This window comes from Diachasmimorpha longicaudata, chromosome 5, assembly GCF_034640455.1.
Source record: "Diachasmimorpha longicaudata isolate KC_UGA_2023 chromosome 5, iyDiaLong2, whole genome shotgun sequence".
Classification (NCBI taxonomy): domain Eukaryota; kingdom Metazoa; phylum Arthropoda; class Insecta; order Hymenoptera; family Braconidae; genus Diachasmimorpha; species Diachasmimorpha longicaudata.
The window spans coordinates 6393547-6418633 of record NC_087229.1 but is presented as its reverse complement, the minus strand read 5'-3'; the positions used below and the strand labels follow the sequence as shown (position 1 = coordinate 6418633).

Below are 25087 nucleotides of genomic sequence, written 5' to 3'. Positions count from 1 at the left end.
AACTTCATTAAATAACAATTAAAGTTTATTGATTATGTACAGTCTTAAGTCTTGAACGATTCATATGATTTCGTCGTATTGATTCATCCATCGATAATAAATAACAGGGGGTACAATAATTTTCACAAAAAATGCAGAATATTTCACATTTCTCTACGAGACTTGACGAATCGAGCATTCATTGGCGATGAGGTATGTGCATGTGGGATATCCACGATTGAATTAATTCACCTAGAGTTATCAAGGGGTGAATAGCGATCTCAGGTTTCATTCGAGACCATACGAGCGATAGCCCTGACCCCAGCCCATGTCTCTCTAGCCGTGGGTATTATCTGAGTGGCTGGCAATAAAAAGCCATAAGTTCCTCTGTCCCTGAGCTCCAGGGTGTACGAGTATTTGATACCTGCAACTCCTTTCGCCCAATCGTCTGATGCACCTGATAAAGAAAAAGATAAACAAGAGGCTTAACAGATTCTGGATCTTCTCGATACGGAGTACGTAAATCAATGAATTTTGTTTATAATGGTATCTGGAGATTTCCACTGGGATTATTAAATGCTCAGACCTGCGTTCATTGATTTAATGTACGCGAATCAATGGATTTGAACGATTGTCATCGTTGATGTGATTGCATTTATTTCCGAGAAGTCACGTAAATGTTTTATCTTCTTTCTTTTCATAACATTGTATTTTTTGAATGCATTTTTTAATTTAACATTTTTACCGCGAATGCGAATAAATATGAAGTTCCACAATGTAATTCCAATTTTGCAAGAATAATTACCTGTCGTGGGATAAAGCAAATCTGCTGACGATCCAACTTTGTACGCAGTGCCGTGTACCTTAGCAATAGCTTTCGCAGCTTTTCGTGCTATTTTGGCGAGGTCAGCATAATCCGTGGGTTTTGTGTGAGTGTGGCCCCAGGGTACCAGCCACATCTGATTGTATGAGTGGAGAGTCAAGTACAGTCTGGAAAATATTTAGCTGAATGAGAATACAAGCTCTCATTACCATTCAGAGGATGTTTTTCAGTTTTCTCTGTGACAAAATTTTAAGTCTTTCATGCTACAACAACTTTGTGGTCATTTGTTATTAAAAAACTGCGTCCACATCCCGAGGATTCGCATTCGTCTAAACACGTAAATCTGGCAATGTTTAAGGGCTTTTTATTTTTCATTGAATATTGATTGTCAATCAATTCAGATCAATATGGGCTTGACATACTTAATGTTATGACGATTAGCCATGATATAATCAGCCATGGCTTTGGTCTCGGGTTCGGAGAAGGCCTGCGGGCCCTCGTAAGTCTCGTGGCAAGGATCGCTACTGGCACCCCCTTTCCTGTAGATCCTGTCCTCACCCCAGTGGTAGTCGAAATTGCGATTGGGATCAACGCCCTCGCACTTGCCCCACAGCCACTGGGTATAATGCGTCACAAAGTGGAATAGACTCGCTGGTGTGTACCGGCTATCAATCAATTCCATAAATTCCGTTGATAATCATCGATTAATTTAATCCAACTGCAGTCACATTGATAACAGTATTGATTCATGTGACTTCGAAGATAAGGAGATTTTAATTACCTCGTCTCATTATCATCTGCATGAGTACTCCGGGTTTTTCTCCATAATCTGTCCCCAGTGTGGCTGTACTCGTAGCCGTCTGGATTGGCCAGTGGCAGAATCAGCCAGTCCGTTGTGTCGAGAAGTTTCGCATACGTCGAGTTCTTCTCCACCAACTGGCTCAGGATGTAGGTCGCAACTGCCGGGCCTATCCACTCTCGGGCATGCATTCCTTATTAACATAAAGACTGTTTCAGTTTTACCTCGTAGATGTACGAAAAAAAGGCGCCGAAAAATTTGAAGAATTCGATAGAAAACTGGAGTGGATTCAAGTGGTCTTTTCAAATAACAAATTTATGTTTATATTAATTTTTATGAATTTATGGTGGTCGGAAAACTAATTGCCATTTCAACAGAGATGCAATAAAGTTGGTTATGGAATTGGCCAGGTTGTTGAGCAGATTTTATTGTATGTGTGGGTTCGAGGTTTCAAATTGTCAAGTCATACGTGACTCGGCACAACCACTTGTTCATGCCGGATGAGGCGTTATGGGCAATTTCGAGGATTTTTATCATTATGGGAATGGACTAGTTACCTGCATCGATCCACACTGTTGGTTTGACAGCCCCCGATTTACCGCGTCCTGTCGAGACTTTTACTACTTTCAGGGGCTGACCCTCGAAACTGTGGCCAATTGTTTCGAGTTCCACGAGCGTTGGGTATGTGAATGCCAGGTATTCCAAGTATTTCATTATTTCTAGGTCAAGGAGAATTCAAGAATTAGTTTTGTCCATTGGAAATTGGGATTTCATTACACAAACGATTAGTTATGTGATTCGACAATATGTATTTTTTCCGTCTTACCCCCAAATCGATGATATCGTTTCCAGGTCATGGAATGTCCCTGCACTGTAACAAGATCATCTCGCTGCTCCTTCGACATCTTGGGATTCTGGTAGGCAATGGTCTTCTGCAGATCCGGAATGAGAATCTTGAAGTCAATCTTCTTGTCCCTCAGGTAATCCCTGACATCGTCAACGATATCAGGCGACACAACGATGTCCGTTGATTTGTTTTCAGATGGTTGTGTCCAGAACTTGATCTCCTCGGCTTCAGAATCTCTCATCTCCCGCAATTCCTCGACCTGTCGGTCAGTGGTCGGATGAATTCGCAGCAACTGGTGACCCTTATAACTCACTCTGCTCATTGAAACCTTTCCGGTCTTTGACTCTGCTCCTATGACGTTGTTCACGAGGGAACTGAAACCGTCGGAGACTACGTCGATAACGGTGTCGAAGAGATTCGACAGAGAGAATCCCCGAGGGCGAGCGCAGATCGAAGACCAGGGAAGCTGCCTCCTTTGGAATGACGACTTGTCCATTCGTTTCGGGTTGTATCCATTGGATGGTATTGATTTGATATTGATTGAGCTGGGGAGAAATTGTTTGAGTTACATAAGCTGTTTTAGGAAGGATAAACCAAAGCACTATTTTTAACAGGATATTTAGAATACTTTGTTAATTATCCGATAGGTGATTCTAAGAAATTTTGGCATTGTGGATATCTATGAAATTTACAGATATTTTAACTTTAAGTATTAAATTTTAGTTCAACTATTCCATGAATATTTTTGGCTGAGTAATCTTGTCGCGTGTCGCGTCAATTTTCATCAAGTTCACAGCGGCTAATCCTGAAAGCAATAGACCAAGGAAAAATGGACTAAAGTAAATTGTTTATTCTGGGTGGGCTTTAGCAGACTTTCGGCGTGTGGATTATATTTTTTTGCTTATAAACAATTGCACTCAAATTTCGTTCATTTAAATGAGACCATCACTAGATTTTTTTGCTTTAATTAATTGCTACTTCCACGTATTTCAGTACTGAATAATTAGGTTTTGACTAAAGATTTGAATAAATTAAAAAACGAACATTTTCCTGTTGTCCGAAAAATTGCAGTTCCATTTTTCATTTTGATAAACACAAATTTCCACCGCTAAGTAAAAATTAAAGTGCACACGAGAACGTTCTGTACACATCGACGAGTCTATGAAACGATGTCGAGAGAAAAGTGGAACGTCTCGGTCGATAGCCTCTCGATTAATCCAATTCAATTACTCCAGATTAAACAATCAATTAAACAATTGAACTCTAATTCCTAATTACCTATCGAGTGGCAGAGACCTCCCCTCATCCTCAAGGTCCACTGAATTGACTTCCGAAAGTGGACTACAACTGCTTGGAATTCCACACAACACTATTGAAATTATAATAACTAACAAAACACTGATCGATCCCGTGGATCGATACTGCAATTTTCTGATGATGGCCATTGACCTTGACTCCGAGGAGACGTGGATGCGAGCGTGTCGGTAGTCTCGCTGTTACTGAAGTCTGACCTTCACAGGTGTAATCCCCTTCCCCTGGATCATAAGCACTCGCTCCTTTTGATCTCGGTGATGACTACAATTTACATTCAGCCACGTGGAGCCAACGGATTTTCACTGTCATGGGCCATAGACGACAAGTTCTTTCGTTCACGTCTTTCACTTGGTACGGACAATGTCATTTCTCTCGGAGAAATGATTTGTCACAGTCGGGTTCGCTGCAATTATTAACTTCCTGGCGTTTCGGGATTGTAATAAGAAACAGTTTAAACCAGTTTTACCTAACGGGAGTTTTATCACGAAAGAAATGGAACAATGTGAATATCAGATGCCCGGATATTTCGGCATGAGCTGGGATAATCGATTTTGGCAATTTTACGAAAATCAAAATTCATCCGGTCCTAATATCTTCAGTGAAAAGGGTGGATAATTTCAATGTGAACGTCAACCCCTTTATATTGCATTTTCAAATCGCACTCAGTATCGAGATGTTATTCTATCTAAAACAGGGCTCAATTCCAAATTTTTAACAATTTTAAAGCGATACTCAGTTTTTAAGGAATTCCATTGCCAAACGGGAATTTAATTATGGGGCAAATGCGCATATCGGTTTTCTTCATGTTTGGGGATGGGTGGATTCCAACGGGGGGTGGGTGGATGCTAGGCTCTGGCTTTATCCAGTGGTACAGGGTCGATTGTGTATGTAAGTCGGAGTGGCAATGGGTATCCACTCACCTGAGGGGGCTCAGTAGGTCAGTGCAGTTGCCGTTAGACTTACCTCTTCAATAACAACCTTGGTGCCAGGAAAAAATTAATTTCATCAGCTAGAGTGAGTCTCTTCAGCACGAATTGCAGTGCTTTGCAATGTTGGTTTTGTTAAGTTATAAGGAATTAATTGGAGAATATTCTGCTGATTTTTAAAATACCCGGAAATTAATGTTTTCAATGTTTGTAGAGAGAATTCTTCGGCCACTGCCGCATACAGTAATTTGAAATAAAATAGCATTAACAACAGGGACTTTGTTTGTTATTACCATGAATATACTTTATTATTACGTACACTATACTCAACATTTTAACAGTACAATCATACAATATTACTTAATAAACATACATAAACCGTGTTCAATGATATATAATTAATCAGAATGAGTAATAATAATGACTGATTTCAATTAATCTGTGTACATAATTCGTGTTAGTCGGTATTCAATTGGTAAAAATAACATTAAAAATTCATATATTAATTAAATACAGGGTTTTTGGAATGAGGGAGGGGAGAGCGTGAAATTTTAGAATTCCATAGTTACATCTAATAAAACAACAGTAGAGATTATTTTTTCCTCATTAAGACACGATTCGTTGGGCCCTAGGGACAGATTCATAACCCTCGGAAGTAGATGGAATTTTGACTAGCACTTGTGTGACACATAACAAAGGACCGCACACTCACCTATCATTCGATTCGATGATTCTGTTTACAACACGTTGAGGTCTTCCTTTTTTTTCTCTTTTCTTTTAGTCACGTGGACTGGGTTCCATCGCTACGAACCACGATACTCGCACGATTAATTAATCATAATTCACGAATACTCGATTAATAATTGACTGACTTCGATAGGCCCATGTAATTGAATTTAACAAACAATTAGTGGCAAGAATCGAATAACTCTACACGGAGAAAAAAATCAACGAAGGACTCCCTGGAACTTTCCCTAGAGTTCTTAGATTTTCCGATAACATCTGTGGAAGCTGTAATTTCAAATTTAATTATACCATAAAAATTAACAGAACTCAAGACAATTCAGGTTGACATACTCTTGAAATTACAATTGGAAAATTAGTGAACGTTTAACATCTTTTTGCGAGAGATGCAATCGATGAAAATTCCATAATGTCCAAAGACAAAAATATGTTTCCATTGAGTTACCCAATAATTCCGTGTGATTTTTTTTCTCCCTGCAGTGATACTGAATTAAAAATTCTCTTCAAAATGATACATTGGGAATCCATTGATCATTATAATTTATCCAAGTTATAATCGCTTCTTTCCGCCCACATTCTGTTAATCAACACCTTTGCATTATTAATGGTTTCTTTATCTATATCCTTAACTCTCATAAACTCTCTTTTCGCTTCTAAGGCCTTAGTTGTTATTTACAGTTATTAACAATGGTTTTTCGTACAACTCTCTAGTGTAGAATACGACGAAAGATCTCTTGTGAATGTAACACACGTTATAATGTTCGTTAGCTCCATATACGATTGGTTTTTAACAATCATGCAACATGCATTAATTTATTCTTTGAAAAACTAGGGCTAGAACGGTTGGAGCTAGTCGGTAGCTCAGTTTGATTTTGAACTCATAGTAACATTTCGAACTAATTCGATATAGTTAGGGTTAACAGGTGCAGTTGATTTATTTTTTGGATGTTTCTTTTTGTTTTATCAATTGATGATCGTTTACTTTTTTTTCGATTCTAATGAATGCTTTTGCTTTGATGATGGTGAATCAATTGGAGGGATCAGTCGGGTTAAACGATATTGGCTTTGATCACTGAACTACCCATCATTACTTTGTTGACAAAATTGACGATTGCTGTTGCGGGCTGACCTGGCTCAAGTTCAGCGAAAACGTGACACTGATTATCGGTCTTGTGGGCTGGTTTTCTCGCAACGAAACCGAAACATCGACTGAAATTATTGAAAAGAGGATTTTATTTGTTATTTATTTTACAACTAAATTTTTTAATGTACGTGAGCTTTCTTCAATTCATTGAAAAAAAAGTGCGAGATATTTTTTCCGGGGAAATTTCTCTATTCATATACTACTTAGTTTTAAAGTAGTAATTTTCTCGATAAATGAACAACTTGAGACAAATGTAAAAATGAATTGGCATTAGAAGTAATGGAAATGGGTAAACGTACTGTGCACTCAATGCTTTTCCTGTGTCCTCACTGATGAACTCCCAAGTACGTTCGTCAGCATCCAGGCCACAGTAGCTGATGTTATTTGTGGGATAATGTCGACGGAAGAAGAGCTTGCGAGCGTTGTCGGTCAGTGTAATCCCCTGAGTGGAGACTTTGAAGTGGACGATTGTCGCTGATGGCAGGGGCTTCTGGTCAAACAAAGTTGTTACGGCTTTTCTGACGGCTTGGGGACCCGTCAGCGATTCAGTATCAATTGTGAAGAGATAGAGGACGTTGCAAGCTGAAATAAAAACGTTGAATTGGGGTAAAACACCCGAAAGTGGATAAATAAATAAATTTAAAATATTTTATTATTCTTCTTATAATGCCAATCCGAAATACAGGATAATTCCTGTAGTTTTACCTGCACCCTGGGCCAAAAGTTGTTGCGTATTGCTCGTCCCAGGTGATTCAAGTGCTCTAGCAGCTGCATCAGCCTCAGGTAATAACAATTGACAGGGCAGAGCCATTGCCATGAGACTGTGCTGATAAACGAGAGCCGATAGAGAACTGAATACTGGTTCATTGGCACATCCTTTCAGTCTCACTCCTCTCGATGTTGGCTCGATCAGGAAGTGTCTCACGAGCTCACTCGATGGATCCTTTGGACTGCTCGGGGCACCTGGAGGTGGAGTAGCCACTTTCAGGGCTAAACCAAACGCCCCTGGGAAGGAATTCGAATCACGAACGACGAAGGTTCCTGGGGCCGCGTCCTTCAGCATTGCTATTGCTAGAATAATATATTCCTATTGAGTTGTGAAGTGATGAAACGAGGCAAGTGCGTACTGCCAAGCCTCTGTAGTGCTCGATCAATAAATGATAAATGAAAGGAGATAGCGAAATCTCATTGAAAATTTAGATGAAGGTGACAGTGACTCATTAAAGATTGGAGTTTATTTACCTTGCTCCCTAGTGATATTAGGCTTATACCATATTTTACTGGTATCACGAACAAATTTGACATTAACATCAGCCACTTCCTGCGGCTCCGTATTCGAATGAATGCTCGATCTTCTCGAGCCGTACTGCTGAATATATGGCGAGGAGTGGCCGCCACTGTTAATCGATGTGTAAGAAGTGGCACTCTAGAACAGTTCAAGAATTCTAGTCAGCTCCAAGTCTCGTCTGAGCATAAAATATTTTGTGAAATTTTGAATGTGAACCAATTTCCAACGATTTAACATAAAAGGGCGAGGACTAAAAAATTGGTTGCTCATGAATAATTCATGAGAAACTCAAATTATTTGATCTGTCTCCACTAATGTCGATGGAGTAAACATTAATGACTTTTGAAATATTGTTGAGTATTTTTGATGATCTCGATTACCTTTGGACTCTGGACGAATTCCACGTGATTCGGTGTTCCAGGGCTTCGAGAAATCGTATGAGTTATTTCGTTCGTCGGTGAGACGGGTCGGTCCTTGCTGAAAGTTCAACATGAAATTTTAATGATTTATCGTATACTCCAGGGGCAACATCGAGTGCTGGTGCTAGGTATAATCCGTGCATAGGTGCTGTAGATATTTCGTTATTCCAACAGTCAGTTTGTGGATTAGTTGACAAGTCGAACGAGTTTTATAAACATTTTGTGAATGTGGTGGATCAATTCGACATTTTGTTAATTTTTTATTCATCTTTAGAACGAATGGTTTCAGAAGGAATGTTAGTGCCCTTTACAGATCGAAGGTGAAAAAAAAACAAATGTACCATTGGTTGTCGAGATAACTGCATGTATGAAAAAATTGAGTAGAAAAATCTTGTTTTGATTGTTTTTGTTTGAAAGAAATTGAGAAGGAAGAAACACACAGAAGTGCAAAGATCTGCTGACTTTTCTCAATTAAGTATTTGAATTCAGCTCTACGAAAGTTGCATCAGAAATTCACTAAATTTTATAGAATGAAACATTAGGTTTTCCATCAATGCTTTTTACATGTCTGGATATTCAGAAAATTAGTAACTTGAGATCGAATGAAACGTATTGATCAGACATCTTGCAATGTTATATGTACAGACGATGATATGAAGTTCTCGAGATTATTCATACGAAAAAAAAAATTAATTTTATTATTATCACAGTAACAGGTGCGATGACAAATATACATGCGTCACGAGACTGACACAGTTACACACTCTTCGCAACTAAAATCTCTTGCAACACTTGCTTGAATATTTTTTTTTACCTATACTCGAACGACGCCGATTGATTAGTGAGTGGCCATCGTTTGTTATGAGATTGTTTAAGCGAACCGCTTGCCGGAAAACTCAAACGTCTAAACATTTAAAGATAAATCATTGTAGTTCCAAGGGCGGCTAATTCGCTCGTTAAACCGATGACCATTTCAGTTGTGAAGGACAGGGCGAGGCAACTTTATTATAGGTTTTATGAATTAAATTACTTCAATTCCTAGAGTCATTATTTCGGGAAAAATTAAGCAATTGTTATTATAATTGGTGAACCACCTTCCTTTTTAGTTCCATATTCATTCGAATGACAAAGAAGTGAATAACATCAACATTCTTATCGTTTATTTCAATAAAGATTTTATTATTTGAAATAGAAATAATTATTTAGACGATAAAGAGAATGAATCCATTGATATTTAATCATTATTTCGCAGAAATAAACCATTTTGTCTAGAACAATTGGTCAGTTCATAAATTTTCAGCAAAAATATTGTTGAAAGTTTCAAATCAACACTGCAATTCTCTTCGTTGTCATTGTTTACTCTAGCGTGTGAGATATTCGTTGAAGCTCCATCTCAGGTGAAATAAGTTGACTCATCCTGACCTTCGCCCGTCTATTAGTTTGGAAAATTATCTGGTAATTATGAAAAATAACACTTACCGCTGTGTTGTCGGACTCTTGGGAGGGAGTCCCGTCTCCCTAACATCTCGTCTTTCCTCTATGTAAACAGCTCGATCCCCCGTGTAGTCCCGATTATTGATGACATTATTGTTCCCATTCTCAAAATTATGTACATTATTATTATGCACTGAGTAATTGGTTGACTCGCTGAAATTGTTGGTCGATCCATACGTGCGATCAGCAGCGAATGTCACTGTTGGCGATGAATTGTTGACGTATGGGGTGCGTGGATGAACCGGAAATGCTGGAGTTTGGGGCCTGGAGGCATTTCCTACCCCCGCACTGGCGGGACTGACGCTCCTATCTGTCCACGATGTCGGAGAATCGTGTTGGGACTGTTAATGACACAACAACAACGTTTTATTCGACTTTCTCTATTTCAGGGGGTCAATTTGATAGTGAAATGGTGGATGAGAACAAATTTTTTATGATAACAAAAATAGTTCTATGATGAAAAAACAGTTTTCAATTCTTTTACGTCTAGTAATTATAAATTGTGGAAGAGTTTAGACTATTAAATTATTGAAAAATTCGCAGTTAAATTTTCTAATGTTAACCTGCAGATACTAATTGCTTGTTAGAAATTCATGACAAAGTGGAGACAATCTTTGGACATTCTCGCAAAAATTTGACTAATCATTTGACTCTCTTCCTCTCATTTCACGGTCTCGCTTTGAAAAATAGAACTAAACTGTCAAAGAACAGGAGAACAATCGCCCGTAAGAATAAAATTCGCAAAGCGTGGGATGAACAAACCTGTACACTAAACTGCCATGCTTTTGGTGACTGATTAGGGGTACTGTTAGTGTCAGTGTTGATGACATCGTTGTTGTTGCTAGATGATAAATTTCTACCATGATGATTCACATTAAGCTGATTATCCTTGTTAATGGTTTCCACCCGCACATGTGACAAATCCGCGAGTGACTCAATGAGACTGGCAAGTGGATCACAATCCTGATCCTTAGATTTATCAACAACAGCCAGCAACCCCAAGTCCACGACATCCCGATTATCCTTATCAATTCCATCAAATTCGTAAACTTTATCAGAATAGGTGACCCGATTATTCCGTGAATATGCGTTATTGTTAACAAGTGTTTTATTGTTATTATCAGTAAGGCCATTCAATGAATTCGTGAATCCATTGAATCGATGCTCTTTCATGAGCATCTCGGCCCTTCCGAAGCTGTCGCTTCTGGACTCTGGTCTCGGTGGCTGGTGCTTCTCACCTAGTGTTTGTGGCTGAAGGGCAAGAGCAGCTAGTAGTGGTGGTGACGCGTGCGGGGACGGTGGAGGACTCTGGAAAGCGAATTAGCTCATGCTCAAAAAAAAAATCTATCTAGTCTACTTCAGCTATACCGTTGGAATTTTAGGGATTAAATTCCATAGAACCCCCAAATTGAGTGGCTCACTTGGGCCTAAATCAACTTGAATGCTACACATCCGAAATTTCCAAGTATCAATCCCTGAAATTTCAATGTTCAGCGAACAGTGTAACTTTTAATTGCAATTATAGGAGATATGACTGCATGAGCGTGATTTATATTAATGGCCTCATTACGATTGGGTTAAAATGTTTATGAACACATCTAAATTTATGAACCTTGCAACGTCGTCGGGTAATTACTCTCTCTCCCTGAATTATTCCAACTTCTATTATTATACAACTCTAAAATAGCCAACATCCTCTGGCACACTTTATGCACTTTTTTGCCTGCCCTACCTGACTGTCGCTGTATTTCCGGAACTCGTAAGCTCTTTTGACGGAAACGAATGGCCGTTCGTTTACACTCTCGGCCCTTGGTCGCAGTGGACCATTCATTGATCCATTGAATTTACGACTGCTGGAGCGTTGGGGTAAAAGGGGACTTGCTGGGGCTGATGTGTGAGGTGCAGCTCTCGTTGTCTGGATGACAAAAGAGAAATAAGGATTGTTATGGAGCTGGGAGATTTGTGGTTTTCCGGATAAATCTCTGGTCGTTAAAACTATTTTTCATCATGCTGTGCGATAAAGTAACTTTTCAAGTCTAAACTATCTCTTGCCGCGTTTCATGATGAAAAAAATTGTTCAATTTTCGTAAGAAAGGCAGTTATGGGCTAATACTATTGCATCACTGGCTTCTGAGTTGTTCTACAACCCTTCCACGAGCCAACAAGAATTTTGCTTGACTCATATCAAAATATTGAACAAGTAGAGAAGAGTTTAATAAAAATGACATTCAGGGCACACAGATATCTTTCATTTGAATTTAATAGACGAACGGGTTGACATTTAAATCAGCTGATCATTGACGTCCTGATCTTCGCCACAAAGATTTTCTTAGAAATACAAACGAATGCGGCCTCGGCCTAGAGACTTTATTAGTTAAAAATAGCCTCCTGTGCAACACTCCTTTATTTGAATCTAATTAATTACTTATTGATTTTTCACAGACTATTAATTTAAAATAGATGCGAGTGATAAATGAGAGTATTTTTTTCAAACCTATTAAATTTCTCTAATAGGAAAAATATTGCATCAACTAGTTGTCTAGAATATATTACCTGTGATGTAACAGAATTCAGGATCCATATATCATCGTCATCATCCAGTACAGCTGAATCACTGGCGTAACCATCTTGTCTGACACGGTTTCTCTGGAGACTTCTGAGCTCACCGATAACACGATTACCAGTTTCTTGGCGCCATATTCTTCCCGGACTACGCTCATCTCTTCGTGCAGCGAGCTTTAGCTGCTGTTGTCTCAGCCACGAGAGCCTATTCCATTGAGCATAACAAGAAAAACCCATTGTAATAATATTAGCGTCACGATGTTGGATGACGATCACAACTGGATTCCATTGAATCAGATTAAGTTAACTAATCGGGAAATAATTTCTCAGTACCAGGAGCCGAACCCGGAACCCTCTCACACATTCCACCGAAAGAATAATAATCTATAAATTATTTTAAAGACCTTCGCAATGTCTAGAATTGCATTATTCAATGATTTCAGATAATTTTCCAATTTTTTATAATTATTTTCATTGGGCTAGAAAATATTGGTTTCGCATTTTTATTGAGATAATATAAAAATGTCCATTATTATTAAACTTTTTATGGCATTAAATTGAAAAAATATTTCTCTGGGACTATTGGAAGAAATATTTCTCCAATTTTCACTCTCTAATCTCAGTGAGGGGACCTTATTTGACCCTAGTTTGCGGTTCCTTGAATGGAAGTTCTGATATTTAATCGTCTTTCCTGACACGGTTTCTCTGGAAACTCCGGAGTTCACCGACTACACTCGTCTCTTCGTGCAGCCAACTTACGCTGCTGTTGTCTCAACCACGCGGGCCCCAAACCATCGCGCATAACAACAAAAACCGATAATAATAATATTAGAATCACGATGTTGAATGAGGATCGCAATTAGATTCCGCTCGATCATGGGGGGTCACTGGGGGTCTGGACTTTCCCAAGGTGTACTGGGCATACGTGCCATGCAGCCCAGGAATAATACGGAGGAATAAGGCGATGGGGTAAAGAAATTCAATGCTCGAGTGGGATGTTTTAACGATTTTAACTCGTTGGGTTAAAACATGTCGATACTCTTTTGGGATAATGAGAACTCATTTTTTGAGCCAGCCCAGAGGGGAAGGGGGAGGGGGGCACGTATTTTGTTTTTGCTCTACCATTGGTTATCCTCATTACTCAGTTGTTACTGGCAATCGCGTGAGCGGTTGTAACCCAGATCGGTAACGAACCCAAAACCCAGAACCAGTGGGGAAACACGACCCACGTGCGTCCCTCGCGCCAACGCCAACTGTAACACTGACGCTTGTGCGGTTTTTTCATGCTTTACTTTTAGAATGAGAACTTGATAGTGCAGATGATGAGATTGGGTTTGAATTGGAGGAGTTGTTCTTGGAATATTTTTCGAGATGTGGGTTGAATATTTTAAATACTAAAATTGCAGGGACAGTCCTCTAAAAATGTTCATACGCGTGACCACCATAAAAAATGAAAAATCACTGTGGGAAAAAAATCCAATTGCATTTATTTAATCGTCCATCAACATGATAGAATAATGAGTCTGTTAAAAAAAAATAATAATGCATTCGTGCACTGATTATTAAAAAAAATTGTGGAAACATGAGATTTCCACACCGAATTACCCAAGTCGCGAGACCGTTCTATATTTGAAATTATGTCAGAGGGAGATGGTAAATGTCTAGAAATAACGTAAGAGTGACTAACTTCATCATCAACCTGAGAAAATCCGAGAGATCCCCGAGGAAAACCATGGGGATTTACGTTTTATCGTCATGGCTTAGTTACTCAGCATCGATGTGAACGATAAATTTGAATTAATGGAGAAAGTTTTGCGTACATGAAGTGATTCAAGTAGACATAGCCAGTCAGAAATAAGTCGCCTGTCATCGTGGCCCATCAATGTACATACAAACCGATTTTCCATTCGTTTTATTTCACCTCATGGATGAAGGATATCGAAATTTATTAATATTCGTGTCGCTTGGTATTACTTCCACATGGAATAATCAAGTAATCCTGATGAAATTGTATCGAATTTTATATTCTGAGGGGGAAAAATAATAAAATGAAAATGAATCGAACGTCTCGAGTTTCTCTGATCGTACCCGCAGTGAGTCACGTACGACCGCATTTACCATTCCTGACACCGCTTGACAGGAATGCAATCCAACAATGCCGTAATCGTACCCAGTGTACCTTCTCACGGGACAATTTATTAATTGCTCATCGGGGTATGGGGTATCTTTCTTTCAGGGAATTTGGAGGAGATGAGGGCGCGGGGCTGTGCCTTTGCGGTACCGAATTTGGCTCTCAGGATGTCGAAAGAATATTATGCAGTTTATTCCTAGTGGGTTTAAGGCCTCAGACGACGACAGGGAAGTGACATGAAATTACATTCTATTTTTGAATGACTGAAGATTATTCCCAAACGTGGAAAACGTTCACATCTTCATTCCGCAATTTAATTGACAAATTTTATGACTGGAAGTGGTTGAATGTATCGAATCGTAAATATTCTTTCATATCCCCGGTAGCCATATGCCCTCCATAAAAATAAATCAGCAGTTTGCACTTACCCATCAACGTGATCTGCATTAGGTTTAGTCCCATTGGCAAATTCTGGGGGTGGTTCAGGCGCAGTAGACCCCACCGGGCCGTTACTCCCTCCTGTACTTTCCCCAAGTACCTCATCCAAGTCGACAATCGGCGCTGTCCCCCTCATAACCGCCTTCCTGACCAGTGAAGGGGATGAGAGCTTCTGATGTTTGATCATGTCCGTCGTAGCACCATAACTGAACGGCTGGCTCGTCTGTCTCGCGTGATACGGAATATCCTCATCGATAAAGTCAATGTTACCTCCGGGTGAGAATGACTTTTTTGACGTATCCTCGTGATTGCTTCTTCGCGATTCGTTTTTTAGGGTTCCATAGTTATTCGACAATGCGTAAGGCGTCGAAAATTCTACTGGTCCACCGTAATTTCTGCACGATTCCTTCAGAGTCGAGTAGTTCGATGTTGGATTGCTGCTGTAGCTGCGTGTCTCGTGAATGTACATTTTTTCCCCACGATTGTTCGATCTATTGTAATCGCTCGGTGGGTCTGGCATCGACTGAAATGTTTATTAAGAACAGACGTTCAGTAACTGGGGCTGCCCACATGCTGCGCCAATTACGCGTGACCGATGCGTATTTTGACGCCCCATCAAATAACTTCCGGTAATTGTAGGATTATAAGTTGAGAGTAATGATTAGGTGATGGAGTTTTAGATTTGAATACTTTTAAGACGATTACGATTGTTCGAGAATTGTTAAATAAAATGTGAAAAAAAAAATTCATTGAATTATTGATAATTTTTGGGTGAAAGAAGTTGAATGTGATTCTGGAGAAAGAAACAATTGAATTTAAAATATTGAAAATTCAATCAAATTATATTTTTCAACGACAAAAGTTCGAGGTCAGAAATTTCGCGATTTTACAATGAAAAGGCGACTCCAGAAATAAATTACCCTAAATGTTCAATTTGACGATTGAAACTCACCTCAACTGTCATCATCATGTCGTGGAGGAGTTTGTCGAGATCACTGTGTGGGCTATCGGGCTCTGCCTCCGGGGGACTGGGTCGCTGTGGTGGTGCACTGCTGATACCACTGTCCATGGAAACTGTCAGCGGTGAACCGCGAGCAGCACCGCCTGCGCCCTGATGAACAACAGCGTAAAGGGAGCCATCAATGGGTCCACAGGTGTAGCCCAATCCCCTGGGTGAGGTGTGCGCCGATGAGCTCGAAGGTGGAGGTGGAGATAATGGCGTATCTCTTCCTTCTGAAAAATTTTATCAAGATTTTTTTCTCATATTACTCAAGATTCAAAAAGGAAAACGAAGGAAAGATCAATAAATTCACTCAAAAGCTACTAAAACTTTGAATGAGTGAGTTTCAACGAAAAAAAAATATGGACGAAAATAAGACGATCTCTCTCTGGAATATCTAAAAAAAAATTCCCTTCCCTGCAGTTTTTCTCAACTCATCCTGTTCTATGGCTCTGCTATTAAAATACTCAAACCACAATAATTAAGGAAAATAAAAAAATAACAGTTATCCAGCATGTCGTAAAGTCTGAACGACGCACTAAAAGATTCATCAATAGTTGTGGTAGCCCCATAACCATTGAAAGCCCCTATTCAAATTAATAACGACCGCAAAACCCATTCCACAAATTATCGATTCTCATAAGAAAGGAGTGCCCCCGAGGATCGTCTCATTCCTGTTGCCCCCAGAAACACGGATTTCATGTTTTTCCGTCAATCATCGATCTTATCACGATTAAACATCACACATCGTTAATTCCCCACTTCAATCTGGCCACTTTCACCGTCTTTCACGCTAGTTAGCACTCGACGTATCACGTTTTGTTGGCAATTATGAGAAGTCATTCTGGGAATGCAACGAACAGCAAGAAGCCACAATAATTAATGATCATTGGGTCTAGTTTAACGATTTTTCCCAGTAATTAAAGGGCCACTCAAGGCCAAAAAAAAAAAGACAACAGGATGATCATGTGTGGTCAACGGTTACTACAACGTAATTCCACTAATAAGTGCTTGACATAGAGATGAAACCAAGAAAAGTGGCGATGCTCTCTGGTATTTTTACTCTTTCATTTAAGAAAAAAAATGTGGATAAAAATACAGGAGGAAAGAGGGCTTAAAGATGAGGGAATGTAAAAAGTCGGATGACTAGAGAGTGAGGCAAAGTGGCTGGCGGTAAAACCATCCCGGCGGCACTTTTGCCATTAGCCTCCTGACGTCCTCGGTGTATGCAGTCAGCACTCGAGCGATTTGCGTGAAACTACCGACCTCCACTGGAGTTAGATGATTATAATGCCATTGTATTGATTCATGAGTTGTTTCCCTCTCGTCTTCAATTACGCTGTTTCATCCACTGAATGTTTTTCAATTCCAAAAGTTATTAGGAGCTTTCTGATGGACCGACGGATTTAACCACTGAATTACAGAAATGTCCAATAAACTCTGACCTATTGGTCAACTGACAAAAGGGTCGGGGGGAAATCCTGATGACTTCATATTTTCGGTATAAATATTCATCAATTGGATTCCGGACTTCTGAAGACTCCACAGAGTTTCTTCAACTCCGAAAAAATAGAGAAATCGTTAAATTGTGGTCACGGTATAAACAGTATAAATTTTAACCGAGTGATTAGTCCTTCCGACTAATAATAGCCCCATGAAAATACAATCAGCCACAAGATGATACGTGATGCAGGGATTTTAGCTTCATCAGAATTCAATGCACGCCATTGCAGCGCGTGTATAAATCCACTCGAACAACCGGGTATTATCAATTGTTTGATCGACGTGATGTGACACCGAATGACGACTAATAATCCCGGGACCCAGATGTCCGTTGATCGGGTAATAATACCAATGAATTGTCAAACGACAGCCAATGGAGTTGATGAGGCCGAAGGCTAATGAAATCTGTGGGTATCTTCAACCCTACCAACTCCACGAATTGTTCTTTGATGATGGGAAATGCAAATTCTCGGGCTCCTCCGCCAATGCAACACTTGAGTGCGCCTTATCTCAGTGCGACACAAGAAGGAGGAGATCTCTCTCGTAGTGGGGAAGTTGCAATGTTGCAGCTGCAAAATTTCCAACGAAAGCCAACGCCGTTAGAAGATACGCGATGCCGATATTACTCAGGCTTCGCCCTCTGGCTAATCCGTGCTCACGAATCGCGCCAATTTTATCGATCCCAACTTCCAGATACAGCTCACACGCCATCAGGGACCATTCAACTTCCCTCATTTTTCATTTCCCCCTCTGTTGCTATTTTAATGATTAATGCAGGGGGAAAAAATCGTACGAATAATTAGTGTGGCACGGATTCTCGAAGGGTTTTCCTTGAAATGGAGAGAAATATATGGGGTAAGGGATGAACTTCGTAATGTTATTTCTTGGAACATTTGTAAGTTTTCAGGGAATTTTCAGTGGAAAGTTTCATGAATATTCATGAATATGTTTTACCGAGTGGCGTTGAATTTGAAATGATTTTCCTAAATTATACTGATTCGAATGTTCCACGAATAACTGCAATGAAGTTCCTTGAAGTTCGGGTCTACTTCATAGATTATTCACGGTAGAAAATAATATTTCCATTGGATTAGTTGGATATACGATAATCGCTCCGATGTAGCCCTCAAAATTCTCCACAAAAATTTTTTAACCACAAGATCATTCACCATTAATCGCTCCAGACTTCTCATACTTTTCCGTTCGTTTTTCCCTCTTCGAATGTCCATAAAAACGATCGCATTTCCCGATGGGAGATCGATTGAACAACCCCTCACTCCACTTCTCAATTTATCGTCCACGTTTATCAACGGAAAACGAGTATTTCTGGCTGTAAGAATTCAATGGCATAATTTATGATCGACTCTCAGATTGTCGCGGCTATTTAACTGACGATGCCGAATCAAAAGAAAAAAAAAAGTTACTCAATTTTTGAGAGATGGAGATGCTAAAAGAAGCAAAGCTATTTATCCTTCCGATCGAAGGTCATCGACGAGGTGAATCGGTACATAAAAGGGGGAGAAGATAAAAAAAATGGTAAAATAAAAGCACCAGGGGAAGAAACGAGGTGAAGGCAAAGAGGGACTGATCGAATTATACCAGTTTGGCGTTGGGGGCCTTATAGAGATTCACGAGGATACTATTTTCGTGGATTTCCACATGTGTGAGTGCATCAATCCTCTCGTCGTGGTGTCATAAATAAGATAATACGTGAAGTAGGCGTTACCCGGTCAAATTCAGGCCCATGTACTCACATAATACTGACATTATTTGACTGATGATGATTTGATGTTCGATGACACACCAACAAACCAATTTATCGACTCATCCGAAGAATTGCCATATCAATTCACAGATATATCAGTCGTTACATTGTCACCACGATGAGAGAAACAATTCCAATTTGACCCACTTGTGGTCAATAATCACTCAAAAGTAACCACCGTGGGAATAAGTGTGACCGAGGCACACAGTGAGCCAGCAGAAACGACACTGCAACCATCGAACGTTTGGCTCTCATTCGCTTACCCACCACCACCACTAAAAAAAACAGCAACTCGAGAAATGATCGTCATTGGGCGTGAGACTTCCTACGCAAGAAGCACTTTACCAAGTGCCAACAACATGCCTCCAACCAATTCACACAAATATTCCATTTAATTATCCACCAAACTCGTCAACCATCTACAGCAAAGCAGACAATTGACTTCCTGGATTGTTAATTTTTATTGTATCTGATAGGTTTTTTTTCTTTCTCCCTCCCTCTCTTTTACAGTTAACCTGGAGGCAAGTTGCTGAAGAGGTAAATAAACAGAGATGAAAGGCGACGAGGAGAGGGAAATCCCCTGTCTTTTACTAGTTGAACCGGCCGCCAGTCGCCAGTCCTTCTACGGCAAACCTCTGGCCAACTCTCAGGTTGGCTTGAACGATCATTGCCGGACTCGGCTGTATCTCGAAACGTCCAACTGGGGGACAATATATTTAGAGGTTTCGCCTCGAGAAGACGTTATGACCAGTGAATTGATCAGGATATTCAGTGGTTGCGTGGGTATACTCATTCCTTTTTTATGAAAACCAGAGCCAACATTTTTCAGAAGATTGACATAGAATTCCATTTGGTGGAAAGAATTTGGCATTTAGGATTTTAATGAAGGTCCAACGAAATTATCATTTCTGGAGCAGTAGGAAGATAGTAATTCTCCAATTTATTTCAAGTATTAATTGAAATATATCCATTGAATACCGAATTATGTTCAGAATCCACATGTTTACCAAGATATTCTTGATCTCTGTTAACCAATTGTGGAGTAATTGAACTGGCATTCCCCAAACTTTCCTGTCAACTCCTCGGGTAAGCTTGAACGATGCCACCAAGTGACAAGATATTCAGAGGTTCAGCCCCCGAAGAGACAACATTACGATTGGATTCCTCGGAGTATTCAATGTCTGTGTAGGTGTAGCCCTCTTTCTTTTTTAAATCAAGAGGAAGAAAAAGGTATCGGTTGGTAGACAGGAACAGAAATAGATGGGTTATTCATGTTCAGCCGAAAGTTGTTGGAATTCTGGTCAAATATTTGCTCGGGGATTTTCTCGGAATGAAAGAGTTTCATGAAAATCTGGAGAGGATGGGAGAGTTAACTGATAAAGAGAACCATTGGGCATTGTCATCACGAATTTTCGAGGGAGATCGATCGGGAAATGGAGACGGGGTCGGGATAATGAATTATTCATTACGACTGGCAGCCGGTTGAATCTTCCAAAGGGATCAGTGGAGATACTTCCGAGTGAGCACTGTCGTTGGAAAGCCAGTGGCATACCTACATCTTGTGGGTGGACATACGTGACTTTCTCAGGGGGGTGAGGAGGGAGGAGTGGAAACAAGGGTTGATGAGGGGACAGCCAGTTTTCACACCTGCCATGTGAAATAATGGCTGATGGTACGACCTGGGAATGCAGTGTTGACAATTGTTCCTGAACTTTCTGGTATTTCTCTGGCAAATTTTTAGCGCAGCATATTTTCTGTCACATCGCACGGAATTTTTGCTATTTAAAATTTGAAATTGAGAAAGTAATCAAGGAAAATTGCACCTTGCACGTGAATTGATCTATAAAATTTTCGAGAAATCACAATTCATCTAGAACATCTCGAAATTTGAATTAGAAGTTACGGTAAACGTGGAAGAAATACGTGAATGTAGACTTTAGAGGTAGTACGAATGGAGTAGAAATTTTCCTTGTTTATGCAATCGTATCATCAACAGTGGATTCCATATAATCTCTTGAGATTGACCAATAAATCATACTTCTGATATATCACGAATTTCATGGGATTTAAAGTTTACGATCTCGTCTACTTCGCATATAAATGATAGATTTAATATTTATGTACTTCGATCGGTGAATTGTGCTGAGAATAAATCACGACATCTGTAAGACGTAAACTTTGTGATTTTGTAAATTTCAGTGAGCAGATATTCAGTATTTTTGTGTTAATAACACCTTAACGGGTATGACGAATGTAGAACAAGAGACCTTTATACGATTTTAATCGTCGATACCCACGATGAAATCGAAGTGACTTCCTACTTCGAGGATTGATGCCACACAAACCATGGGAAACCGTATTTGGTGAGCGAAGGAATAATGGCTGTTGATAAATGTGGGTGGTTTCATGACGTATGGATTTGCGATTAACACTGGATAAACAGCGAGTGACGATGTAGCGGATGACGTTGAAAATTGTAGGTACTTTGGGGAGTGCCACCACGTGTTACAGTAACATCATTGATGGCTACCTATTCTCGGTACCGTGGACGATCATTCATGCGTAACCACTCCTCATTTTCAACGGTCTGAGGAGGATAAAGCGGAAAAGTTGGTCATCAGCCCTACGGCGAAGCCTGAAATTGCCTCTTTCACAGTGAAAAATCAGGAAGCTGTTTATTTTCAATCTTGGAAAGAGATGAAAAAACATTTTTTGTTGTTTTTTCTGGGTTTAAAAATTGAGATACATCTCTCTGTTTTTGTTATTTAGACCGGGAGTGATTGAGGCTTTTGTTCATCATCCGCTGCATCCTCCAATTGCATCACCGTTGTTTACATCTCTCATAACTTTCTCTACTTTGTGTTACGCCAGATTTTTCTTTTATTTTTGAGGGAATGATTTCGACGGATTAGTCTCGTGTTTTTCTCAGCTGATATTGTCTCTAATATCCTGACGGGAATAGAAAACTGTCGGGTCAATCCCATTAGTTTCTTCTTTTGAGAATTAACACGTTGACCGCTCGACAGTTTTGTCAATGGATAAGAAACAAAGGCATTGGCATATGTTAACGTGCTGGACGTAAAGGTAGTTGACAGATTGAATTAACTTTAAACCAAACTGTTTTGTAAACTGGAATAAATTTCCGTATTCATTGCTTTAAAAGAGTGGTTGGTGTAGACCTTTTTTCGTCATTTGCTGTCACCTTTAATTACATCAGCATTATTTAATTCCCTTCTAACTCGACATTTTTCGATATTCAGTGTTCCCCTGGATATTTTTCTTATTTTTTGGAGCGAATGATGCCAACGAATTGCTCGTGTTGTTTTCGTGTTTCTATCAGCTAACATTATCCCTAACATGTCGACGGAAATAAAAAAATGGTCGCGCGATCCCCGTTGTTTTCTGAAGAATTAAGTTAACCGCTTGCCAGCGTTTTTTCCGTGAGTAACAGAAGGAAGAATAAAGAAATTTAAACTTTCTCGACGGGAAGGCAGTTGACAACAGTTTAACTTCGAATTACATTGAACCTAAACCTTTTCCTTCCTATTCGTAAACTGAAATACCTTGAACGAAAGTGATTATTATCCTTTATTTACCATCCTTTCCATCCTCCAATGTCATTACCATTATTTACGTTCCTCATTACTTTCACTATTTAGTGTCACGCTAGATTTTTTTTATATTATTTGACAGAATGATTGCAACGGTTTACTCTCCATGTTCCCGTGCTTCTATCGGTCAACATTAATCCTAACATCTCGACGGGAATAGAAAACCATCGAGCTATTCCCGTTGTTTTCTAGTGAATTAATAAACTAGCTCTCGATAGTTAGAAGACTGTTGGAATTATCCACATAATATCGAGCGTTGTTTGAAAAAATGATAACACGTTATTTTGCCGTCATCAGGCTCTAGAATGATACATGCAAATGAGAGAAGAAAAATAAATACAGTTGGCTGTCAGACACCGCAGTAGTTAATCCATTGAATTAAGTCGAACCCAAACATTTTCCTTCCCCGTTCGCAAATTAACGTATATTCCTCTGTCCCCATTATCTAAAGAAGTGTAATTGAAGGCCTTCCACCACATCCTCGATTGGCATTGCCTCTCTCATAGCTTTCACTATCTAGTGTTATGTAAATTATTTTTCGTGGATTTAGGGAAATGGCTCAAACCTATAACTCTCACTTTGTCCGGCCTCCCTCAGTTAATATTTTCCCAAACAACTCAACGGGAATAGAAAAGCGTCGTGTTAACCCCGTCGTTTTCTAACGAATTAACAAGTCGACCGCTCGACAGATTTCTCACTGAGTAAGAAATGAAAAGAAAAAAATTGCAAAAATCTAAACTTTCCCGCCGTAACGGTAGTTGACAAAACGGGATCGCTACCATTTTTGGACTGAAATCACTGTTGTAGTTGAAAGAGTCACGAGGGTAAGAGAACATACTCAATCTCCTTGAGGATAATATCAAGCGTTTATCTACTCACCGTAGAAAATTGTTTCAATTTTTCAATTATCTTTCACTCGTTGGACGTCTACATCAACAAATCACAACCACGATTCATTAATTTTCTTTTTCCCTACTTCTTCGAGTAAATTAACAAGAAATTAACTCGAGTTCCTCAATCTCTGTGACCTCAGACCAACGCTGGTACAGACTGACGGCTTAGAAAACTCGCAAAACCCGTGGAGCTACGCATTCGTCCCCCACACCGGTGCTATAGAGGCGCCTAGTTGCCGAGAATAAACCTCGTGAATTCCCCACTACCCTGGCTTCACAAAAAAGAAAAAAAAAACCCAGACGAAAACCACCTAGAGATTTAAACCCACCGGTAATAACATTTTCAGTTTAATTCCTCGTTGTAAATTGTGGTTTCAGAGTTGAACAAAAATAGGGGTTACGGTAATAGACGTGAACATTGGAAAATCGAATGGACGAATAACACATTTTCACTAGATGTGACCCAAATGCGCAAGAGAAGTTTGAAAGCGATTAAATAAAAAATCCGAGTGAATCACGAGATCCCCGTAAATAGAATTTTGAAAAATATATTAAAGTCGGGGTAAAAGCCGTCAAGTGATGAAAGTTATGGACTTTCATGAAATAAGTCATTCCGTGGACTTTTCTACATTATAAGTTCCTGGGAATCCCCTAATTGTCTCATGCGGAAATTGACTTACCATCGTCGCTGATCTCGAGATTGCTGTAGCTGTCCCAGTGGAGAATGGGATCGTTATGTGCCGATGCATGAGGCACAGCGGGTGTGGGAGCTGGTACTGGACCATCTAGACGTTTAGCATCGCTCGAGAAGTACAATGTCACGACACTGTCTGATGGACATCGTGGATCGTCGCATGCAATGTCGAGCTCGGAACGTGGAAAACTCACCACGTTTTCCGTTATTACACACGTGTGGAACTGGAATTCATACAATGACACTATGAATAAGCAATCCTGTTGGCATTTAACGTGGAGAAGACATCATATGATTCAAAATTTTTGTATTATGACATTGAATTTTGATCATCTTACCTGCAATGAAAACATAGCTTCTCTGCTCTGTTTCGAGTAAACCCTGTGATAACACTTGACAAGAATATCACCTCGCAACCTCAACCCACCAAGATTGACGGTAAATTCTCTAGCATTGGTCACCGAGTAAAGATCAGACGTGTAAACCGGTGTAAAGCCCTCGTAGACTTTGAGGAAGGCCCGACAACCAGTCGGTTCAAACAGTGGTACACCGAGTACAGTGACGTGAGTCAGATACAGTGGCGACGGATTAATTCTCAACGATCCCGATAAAAGACCACTGAAGTACTCGATATATCTGGTGAAAAATAAATTAATGCAAATAAACGAATTATCTCAATTACCGATCAATGCTCAAGCTGGAGTTCCAATTAC

The 25087-nt window shown here is 39.7% G+C and overlaps 2 protein-coding genes and 1 long non-coding RNA gene across 23 annotated transcripts in view; 1 reads left to right on the top strand and 2 right to left on the bottom strand.

Annotated features, from left to right (window-relative positions):
• Positions 1-7: 7 nt before the first annotated feature.
• LOC135162651 (carboxypeptidase B-like) lies at positions 8-3979 on the bottom strand. 2 transcript variants are annotated; one of them, XM_064121344.1, is made up of 7 exons: positions 3727-3979; positions 2428-2993; positions 2159-2320; positions 1584-1794; positions 1225-1467; positions 785-969; positions 8-436 (listed from the first exon to the last, which is right to left on the bottom strand). In XM_064121344.1, exons 1-7 carry the CDS (start codon positions 3891-3893, stop codon positions 261-263), a joined length of 1710 nt encoding a protein of 569 aa, XP_063977414.1. In that variant the 5' UTR covers positions 3894-3979; the 3' UTR covers positions 8-260. The 2 variants fall into 2 exon arrangements, with proteins under 2 accessions (XP_063977414.1, XP_063977415.1); XM_064121345.1 differs by lacking the exon at positions 3727-3979 and adding an exon at positions 3493-3645.
• On the top strand, positions 1652-3401 carry LOC135162654 (uncharacterized). The gene is made up of 2 exons (XR_010298992.1): positions 1652-1750; positions 1820-3401. It is a non-coding gene; the product is annotated as an uncharacterized LOC135162654 (long non-coding RNA).
• Positions 3980-4966: 987 nt separating the features above from the next.
• LOC135162645 (tensin-1) overlaps positions 4967-25087 on the bottom strand; it is a 76922-nt gene continuing 56801 nt past the window's right edge. For 16 of the 20 annotated variants that reach the window (XM_064121296.1, XM_064121297.1, XM_064121310.1 and 13 more), the window contains 14 exons: positions 24713-25010; positions 24361-24598; positions 15861-16141; positions 14899-15431; positions 12331-12544; positions 11510-11692; positions 10540-11085; positions 9763-10118; positions 9098-9187; positions 8245-8341; positions 7819-8002; positions 7282-7647; positions 6876-7158; positions 4967-6641 (listed from right to left, as the gene is read on the bottom strand). In XM_064121296.1, coding sequence (XP_063977366.1) covers positions 6482-6641; positions 6876-7158; positions 7282-7647; positions 7819-8002; positions 8245-8341; positions 9098-9187; positions 9763-10118; positions 10540-11085; positions 11510-11692; positions 12331-12544; positions 14899-15431; positions 15861-16141; positions 24361-24598; positions 24713-25010 — 3829 coding nt within the window. In that variant the 3' untranslated portion in view covers positions 4967-6481. The remainder of the gene's footprint in view (positions 6642-6875; positions 7159-7281; positions 7648-7818; positions 8003-8244; positions 8342-9097; positions 9188-9762; positions 10119-10539; positions 11086-11509; positions 11693-12330; positions 12545-14898; positions 15432-15860; positions 16142-24360; positions 24599-24712; positions 25011-25087) is intronic. The other 4 variants (XM_064121309.1, XM_064121299.1, XM_064121314.1 and 1 more) reach the window with 4 other exon arrangements.

Bases quoted from the DNA above. Each gene is read 5' to 3' on its own strand.
- LOC135162651 (XM_064121344.1), bottom strand. From the start codon at position 3,893: ATGGCCATCATCAGAAAATTGCAGTATCGATCCACGGGATCGATCAGT. The intron at 1,795-2,158 runs GTAACTAGTCCA...TATGTTAATAAG, and splicing joins AACAGTGTGGATCGATGCAG to GAATGCATGCCCGAGAGTGG. The intron at 1,468-1,583 runs GTAATTAAAATC...ATTGATTGATAG, and splicing joins GCAGATGATAATGAGACGAG to CCGGTACACACCAGCGAGTC.